At 37.6% G+C, this 8,720-nt stretch overlaps 1 protein-coding gene across 1 annotated transcript; it reads right to left on the reverse strand.

Annotated features, from left to right (window-relative positions):
- Positions 1-415: 415 nt before the first annotated feature.
- ncapg (non-SMC condensin I complex, subunit G) lies at positions 416-7,918 on the reverse strand. Its single transcript, XM_020930552.2, has 22 exons — positions 7,832-7,918; positions 7,471-7,588; positions 7,151-7,384; positions 6,835-7,063; positions 6,594-6,739; positions 6,416-6,500; positions 6,152-6,344; positions 5,907-6,056; positions 5,662-5,802; positions 5,348-5,471; positions 5,177-5,266; positions 4,771-4,959; positions 4,582-4,692; positions 4,383-4,502; positions 3,580-3,813; positions 2,854-3,035; positions 1,820-1,985; positions 1,572-1,739; positions 1,046-1,169; positions 918-971; positions 776-845; positions 416-675 (listed from the first exon to the last, which is right to left on the reverse strand). Exons 2-22 carry the CDS (start codon positions 7,576-7,578, stop codon positions 555-557), a joined length of 3,039 nt encoding a protein of 1,012 aa, XP_020786211.1. The 5' UTR covers positions 7,579-7,588; positions 7,832-7,918; the 3' UTR covers positions 416-554.
- Positions 7,919-8,720: the final 802 nt, after the last annotated feature.

The raw sequence follows: 8,720 nt of genomic DNA on the forward strand, positions 1-8,720 counted from the left end.
GCAACTTATGGATTCCTTTTATTGCTGGTTCAGTGACGATTTTTCATTGTTTAAAACTTAAGTAATACTAATTGTTCAGAGACACAATCAGTCAACAATAAAATATCCTCATTAATGTTCAATAATGGTCAATTCCACCTTTATTTTGTGATATAGGAATAATGTCTAGACTTGGGTGGCAAAGGTTTGCGATTTTTAAAATATGGGACCCCAGAAAAAAAGTTTGGGAAATGTTGATCTTTTGCATAGTGTGAATGAAGGTTTAGTAAATGGTTCTACAAGTTCTTAATCCGTGTCTATAACCAGGAATTTGTCTTAATATTGTCTTTTCTCATAATAATCATGACACTAAACATTGCTAAATAGGGAAATATACATGTTAATATTTATATTAATCATTTAATTGACACAAATATTTTGGAAAATATTTTATTACATGTTTTCTTTAAAAAATTTAAAAATAAGTGAGTACACAATAGGTAAAAACTGCTGAAATAAAAAGAAAAGATAAATGCATGGCAGTTTATGAATACAGATTTTATAGATTAGACTTTTTACGACACCTCTTGATTGATCAGAGGGTTTAGATCGAGTTTAGTCTTCTCCAGAGCAGCTGCTTTTGCTCTTCTTGATGGACGCACCGATGGGACAGGCTCTGGAACATTTTCTCCATCACTGCAAAAAAATAAAATAAAAACATGATTTTTTTTTTTTTTTTTTTTTACACGACACAGATTAGTAGAAATAGAACCATTTCCTTTTCTAGATCAAATACCTCTCCTCTGATGAGTCTGCTCTCCTGCTGGGCTTTCTACCCCCTTTGGCTGCAGCAGCTTTCTTTTGACCTAAAACATACACATCAATAAAACGATAAATATAAAATATAAAAAAAAAATCAAACAAAGAAAGAAACAAACCTGGATTCCCTCTTTTTCCTCTCTTGACAGATTTTGCTGGGTTTTCAGGTGCTTCTGCATACACAAGAAAACAGCATTAAGTAAGTCGAACAGGACAGAAGTTTGTCTTACAGTGCTCTTATCTGTACCATCTGCATTGACGTCCAGAGGCTGTAACGCAGTAGCACTCAGCATCTCTGCTTGTTCCCTAGAATCCACAAGATGAACCATCATTTTCTCAAGTGCGCGCAGACACACACGATCCTTCACAACCTAAATTAAAAGAACAGAGGTTAGACAGAATATATATACTATTCCCTACCAGTCTATTGTTTTTTTCCCCCTTTATTTTAACTACATACTACATTTTATATGCATACATACAGAATACATCAAATATACGATGCAAGATATACAGAATTATGTCGCAAAAATTAAAAAGGTAAATACATACTACTTTTTTTTTAAAGATTCAAATCCTCAAAGTAGCCATCCTTTGCTTTGTCAAAAAATATCTAGTAGTTTTTTAACGTTTTTTCTTTGCTACATAATGCCATACATCCTACTTCATATATCTGAGGTCTTCAGTATTATATAAAATGTACAAAGTAGTAAAAATAAAACCCTTTGACTGGTGTACATGTCCTATACTCAAATATTAAGAACATCACAAACCTGCAGAAGCTCCTGCAGCAGTGTTTGCAGATCCTTTTTCACAGTCTCATCTTGACTTAGTTCAAGGTTGCACAAAGTTTTTGCATACAATCGAACCTCGGGGGCTGTGGGATCTTTGAGCATCTCTCCACACATGCGCGCAGCCAGGTAGTCATGGACACAAACTTCCTGAACACACCCACATGCCCATATTAGGCTAATATTTTACTTAAAAATCTACCGCAGAAGGGTTTTTATTATGTCCTTACTTCTGTGTTGGTCGAGGGTTTCATGAGTGTACTGGGGCGGGTCAGTTCAACCAGTAGTTCTACCACATTGTTAATGTCCACTTCAGCGAGAGGAGAGGTCACTGGAGCGTTCAACAGAGTCCGCACAGTTGGTAGAAAACTCTCCTCAATAACTTCTTGGTGGGCCCTAATATATAAATGCTTTGTATCAGTAAAATCATAGTTCTGAAAGAGTATGAGAGTATGCGAGGGCAGGGGGCTGAGAAAGAGTAAAATATAAGTGTATGTGATATCTTGATACTCTTTGATTCTCTTGACAGATTCATTATATTTATTGTTTTTTCCCACTGCTCTTTAGTGAAATCTCAACAGTTTAAATTCCCTTCTGGGGATTGGTGTTGTGAATTAGCCTACGATATAAACACTGTGATACTGCATTAGACTACTTAATAATTGATTACTTAATTCTTAATCTATGTTTGAAACCATAAAGCAGAATTACCCACAAAAAATATTCTAAATGTAAGATATTGTTAAATGTTGTTGAGTTCTATAATTAAATAGCAGAATGCAACACTTAAGTAACTATTTTGTGTAACTTTTAGTTCATAATTCAATCTTCTACTTCTACTATCAATTTTTAATAATAAAATAACCAAAAACTATTCTCACTATTACAAAAAAAAGTACCCACCATAAATAATGACCTCCAAAATGTTTTTCATTTATAATATATTGAACAATAGGTTATAAATATAAAATATAGATATTTTTATATAAATATAAAAATATAGCAGTCTATCATGACAGTCCCACCAGGAGCATTAACATTTTATGAAGGACTGATGAAACCAGTTCAAGAATTTCAGTGTCTAAAGTGTCTAAACTCTAAAGAGTAAACCGTTTTTTCCCCAATAACAGGATATTTTAGTGTTTACCTAAAAAAAAAAAAAAAATGATTCAATTACATTCCCCCACAACCTGGCCACAGATAAGCGGAAGATTGATGTATGCATTGTGCAGCCCTAACTGTAACCAGGCTGTAAACACATCACCTGCTCTCGCGGGCGTAGAGCTGGAAGAAGACGCCAAGGCAGTGTCGCAGACGAGTGTCATCCTCGGTGACGGGGTTGTACCACAAAAGAACAAGACGTGAGAACATTTTGGCACTAGCAATTCTGCCGGTGTAGAGGAGTTTGGCAATGCCCTCAGCTGCTTCTGTACGGAGGTCTGCGATCTATGAACAAGTAAACAACAGAATAAACAGAACACACACACACGCACAAAAAAAAAACAAAAAAAACACTAAAGCTGTATTTAAAGGTTCTATATTGTGCAACATTGACTGAAATTTTAGCTGTGTTAGAATGTAATCTCATCAAAAATATACCAGGAGTTGTATTAGGTTTCATTCACACATGGATCATTAGTCTGTCTACATCTCCAAAGCGCAAAATGCTCTGTTCCAACTTATGATGACATGTAGTGGTGGTTTTCAAGTTTCCTTTTACTTTTTGTTCAGTCAGGATTGACAACTCCAGGACTGAAATTATCCTAATGATTCTAGTAAAGGTGTATGGAGTTTAAAAACACAGAGGAGCACTTCTTGTATTAGCACATGACATCACAAGGTGGAGTGTTTTCCGTCTGAGCGAAGAACTCAGCCTAAATATTCAGGATTTGTGTGTTAAACATGTGTGAATGAAACAAAACACAACTCCAGGTATGTTTGTGATGAGGAAACAACATTATAACACTTTAAATGCCAGTACTGAACTCACCTCACTGTCCAGAAACTCTGACAGCATGACCAATGTACTCTGAGCACTGTCCTCCTGCGCTTCCACCTTATCGTCAGAGGAGGCGTCGTCCTCCTGTCTGTCTGGGGACTGTGAGGCAGGGGTGGGCTGAAGGGCCGCTGTATCAGAGAGCAGCTGGAAGCCAAACATCAGCAACAGGTCGATAATGGCCCGCAGAGCACTGATGCGAATCCTCACCTCGTCCAGCTGAGCAATCTGAAAACAAGCAATACAGAGTGATGGTAATTAAAATTTTCTCAGAGTAAATAAAAATGGAGCAAATGATCCTAATGTTCCCCATCTGTATGTTATTGATACTTTGCAGCTGGATATCATCAACATTGTCTGGGAGTGTGATGCTAACTGAAAGCACTGCTCTGTTAAAAACACTGTTATTCAAATTAAAAAACTTAATCTGAGCTTTATTTCAACACAATCTGACCAAGAAATTATTTTGTTGGAGCTTCAACAGGTGAAATGATTTGTGCTGTTAAACAAGTCTTTCACACATAAATTACAGCCCAAGCTAACTAACATTAACCAACAGTTTTCCAGTTAGTCACGCTCACCTTTTTGTTGAAAACACCAAAACAGGACCATGAATGTTCATATTGATCATAAGCTCCTGAAAGTGTGCTGTTTAAATCATTTTGCTTTTTTGTCTGTGTTTGCCAACGTGTGCAATGTGTGACCATGGTTACTGCTGAACATTTTGCCAGTAGAAATGCATTATAGAACACCCCCAGCATGGTGCCACTGCAGAGTATCAGTATAGTAGGACCTACTTGTAGCAGCAGAACCATGTGGGTTTTGGCAAGCTCCATGCTGTGTAGAGCACATGTTCCCAGACACACCACAGCCATGTTGCGGACGGCAGGGTGAGCATTTGCAATAGAAGGCAAGACCTAGAAATAGAAAGATAACACCAATTCTGTCACCAGTTCCAATGCATACAGGCAATAATTAATTCAATGTAGCAGTTACCAGTGAGGACATAAGTGCGCTTATAGTTGGCCCAATACGAGACTTGATGTTCATCTGCTTAAGTAACTCAGCACACATTGTGAGACACCTCAGAAGAGTCTCTGGATCATTCTTAAAGATAAAGAAATATGTCTGGTGAATTCTTTAAGTCAGATGTAGTGATTGATTTTAGGGTAGGATAATTCTTACCTTTTCAGCACGAGTCTCCTTGTCAGCCGGTTGGCTGCTCTCTGCAATTTCCTGAAGAATTTGATTCCTGCGATTTTCCAGCTCTGTGATGGAGTCCTTGAGCTCAGCAGCTCGATTAAACTCCTGAGCAGAGATACAGTCCTCCAGCGCCTGTTTTGCCTCCATAATATGAACTTTCACCTCTGCTACCTAGAAACAAATAGAGTAGTGTTTCAGGCCCAGAAATAATGTAAACATAACATTGGTATCACTATATTAATATAATAATCTATGTTATGGAGTACATGTGGAGTAGAGATAAACACTATGTTCACTAACGTGCCTGTTTTTATTGCTCTTACTTGTGTTTGAGTGACTGATGTGTTCTTGTGATGTTACAGAGGAAAATTATGTATATTGGCCAAACCTGTACTTGCTGTCGGCGGCTAAGATTTTCATCTACAACATGACTGGCCTCCATAATAGGCTCTCTCACATCAGAGATGATCTCTGCCACCTGTTGAACATAAAGTCACAACAATTTAACATGGTATCATTGTATTTTGATGTGATGATTGTGGCATTTCAGTATACATACACACTGAATCCTTCTTTGGTCATCTGAGATGAGGGTAAGGAGCTTTTCAGTGAGCAGGGAGACAAGAGAGAAGGGAGTATGGGGCAAAGATAGCATCTCCTGTAGAACTGCCAGCACCTGCTTTCTGTAAACACAGAAGAGGCGTAAGAGGCGTGCCCAGAAATCATCAAACTTTACCATGCATTTCATGAAAAGATCTATCCATACATTGAAACAAAACTACTAGTTATTAATTTAATCTTCCTACTTTTCTGTGATCATTGATAATAAATGATCATAATAATAGTAAAGGAATTATCTTTCAATTATCGAACCTGCTCCCCTCCTCGTTTGTATCCAGGCAGCCAATGAGATGGATGAGTTGTTGTGAGATGAACTCTTTCGTCATCACTAGCTCCAACTGGTTAAAGTCAGCTCTCTGTTCTTCTGACAAAACAGGCACAGCCTTTAGGTACCTGTCCAAAGGAGATTTTTTTTTTTTAAACACACAAGACGAAACATCAAATAGACAGGCTGGAGACTTAAATATTCGGCTTAAAGAAAATAGATGCCCTTTTACCCCGAAAGGTAGTGGGAATAGGTGGCAGCGTCTGGTAAAACCTGCTCCAACATCTCTTCTCCTTCGTCTCCTTTGCTCTTGATGAATTCACAAAGGGCTCTCCAGTAAAGCACATTCTCACAGCTCAGGGAATCTTCTACTAGAAGCTTCCTGATGGAAGTATATAGATAGTACATATTGTATTCAGACAACCCTGAATAATTATTTTTTAAAAATCAAATTTCACAAACTTTAGTAAGTCCTACCTGTCATTAAATGACAGTTTGTTTTTCAGGAGATCCTCAGGGGCCATGCTGCTAAAAATGGCTTTCAGAGTTTCTAGAGCAGTCTGAGCACAGTTCTCCACATCGAGCCTGTGAAGAAGCTCAATGACGTCACCGTCCAGACGAAGCAGCCAGGCTGGCAACAGGCGTGAGCACACCACCTCCCTCACCGCTTCTACAAAATACAACCAGACATGTTAACTAAGGCCTCTATTATGCTCACATAAACATTTAAAACACAATTACCAGAGGTGTCGTGGAGGCCCTGCTGCAGCAGACTCACTCTCTGTGCAATTGTGAGAGCTTTGATGTGAACTTTATCTGCAAGAACCTGAAAAAAACAAAACATTATAAACATGACTGATAGATTTACTTAAAGTAGATGGGTAAAAAGTTACTCTTAACAGACTAATTATGACTCTACCTGAAATGCTAACTTCCGAACATTTTCTTTGATGTCTCTGGTGCGCTTGAGCACTTTAGGGAGTGTAGACGGAGACATTGCAATACAGGAGAGGACAGCCCGCCGCACTTCAGCATTCGAATCATTATCTATTATCAGCGAATATGCTAAAAAAAACAAAAACAAAAAATAAATAACAGCATAAAAATAGGAATGAGTATACATCATACAGACTATAGCAGACATCCAGTATGACACAAACCATTGATTGTCGGGCAGTCTGGATCTCTCGGTTGCTGTAGGCGAGTCATAGCCAAAGCAGCTTGAATCCTCACATTTGGAAACTTATCAGTGACACGGATCAACATGGCTTGATGAATCCGATCAAACAAATCATCATCAATTTGAGCATTTTCCGCCATGCTGCCCAGGAGTTTGTTGATCAGTTGACAAACACGGAAACGCACAGCATGACTATTTGCTTTATGGGACTAAGAAGAAGAAAAAACATATTATAATATAGTATTAGTGTTTACACAAAGATATCATGACATAAATATTTTATTGCAATACATTACCTCCAATAAAAAGTTGAAAATAAAACTCAGGAAAGGGTGATCCTCATCTTCTTCCTCTTCCTCCTCCGTCTCCTCTTCCTGCTCTTCCTCTGGTTTTGGAGCAGACTGAAAACTTGTTGCAAATCTGGCAACAAATTCTATGACATTTTCCACACAGGGCTCTCGCTTGTACACGATCATGGCATACTTCAGATAGTGCACAAACTCCTCATGAAATAGAGATTTGTCTTCAAGCTAAGGTGAGATGAGAAGAATAAATAGCTGATACAAATATCTTTAATAACAGCACGGTTTCCTTTTTACAATGAACGGGACATTACCTTGTTGTAACGACTCTTGAGACTTGCCACCAGTTTTGCCTTGTTGTTATGTCCTTTCTGAGCGCGCTGAAACGCCTCCTTGATATCCATTTCATTGTCCGCCGTCATGGTCCCTTCACTGAAAACAATGTTTAAATGTTATCGGTATTAACATGGTGCACAGGACAGAATCTGTGTCTCCAGAGTCTTGTTAGCGGCTAACGCAAACAACATACGCTCACCAAAATACTTCGAGACGCTATTCCCCTAAGAGATTTTATACATGTAAATTACATTATTATAATGTTATATATAATGTGTATGAAATGCAATTGAAATGTAAAATAACACCGAAGGTAAGTTAGTAAAATGTAAAAAGCACCTTTTCTGTCGTTTCTGTTGTTTTGTCGTGCCGCCCGTTTTCAAATTAAACTAACGTCAGATCTCGCGATACTTGTGTATCTGTAACGTTTGCCCTGAGATTTGTCTCTTAGGGCTAGAACCATAAAACTATAATAAAATATTTTTTATTTTATTATAAAATATTTTTTATTTTATTATAGATCCATGATTAGAACCATAAACATGGAAGTATAAGATAAGTTATTACTATAGATCCATGACTAGAACGCATTGATGTCTTTCGTATTTCACACTATATATTATTTATTTATTATCTCTTTTTTTTTTTTTTTTTAAGTTATTGTAAATACGTGAGCTGAATGAACTGCCGACTAGGGTAACTGCAACATACACAGACTAAATTGATGTTGAGGGCATCGTGGAAATGAAATGTCAACAAGTTAATGCTAAAGGTACTGGGATATGTATCATATTGTGGATGGAGGCCGATTTTATAGCTCAAAAGTAGACTTAGGCCCACATTAAAGCTACCGTTTGTAAGTTTTTTGGCCAGTCTAATAATAAAAAAAAAAAAAAAAAAAAAAGTTTTAAGCACTGCATTGATTGAAGTGATAGTACACTATGCCTCACATCTTGCAGGAATATTGCCCACTCTAACAACTAAAACAGCTGGAAAAGTTTTGTTTTTCTTTTCTTCATACACATAAAACTGTCAAAGAAATTTGTGGTTCCAGGCTAGTACAAATCCTTCATGGCAACATTATCGCTTCTTCCTGCGCTTGAACCAGGTCTGTCAGCGATCACGTCTGCTCAAGCTTAGGTGCCTGGGATCAGCATCCCCTAAACGAAAAGAAGAATCTTGCCCCCGAGCCTCTACCTTTCACAACTTTGAATTGTCAAAAGTCAAA

The sequence above is a fragment of the Boleophthalmus pectinirostris genome, unplaced genomic scaffold, assembly GCF_026225935.1.
Source record: "Boleophthalmus pectinirostris isolate CB_2022bp ecotype Guang Dong unplaced genomic scaffold, ASM2622593v1 HiC_scaffold_22, whole genome shotgun sequence".
In the NCBI taxonomy this organism is placed as follows: Eukaryota; Metazoa; Chordata; class Actinopteri; order Gobiiformes; family Gobiidae; genus Boleophthalmus; species Boleophthalmus pectinirostris.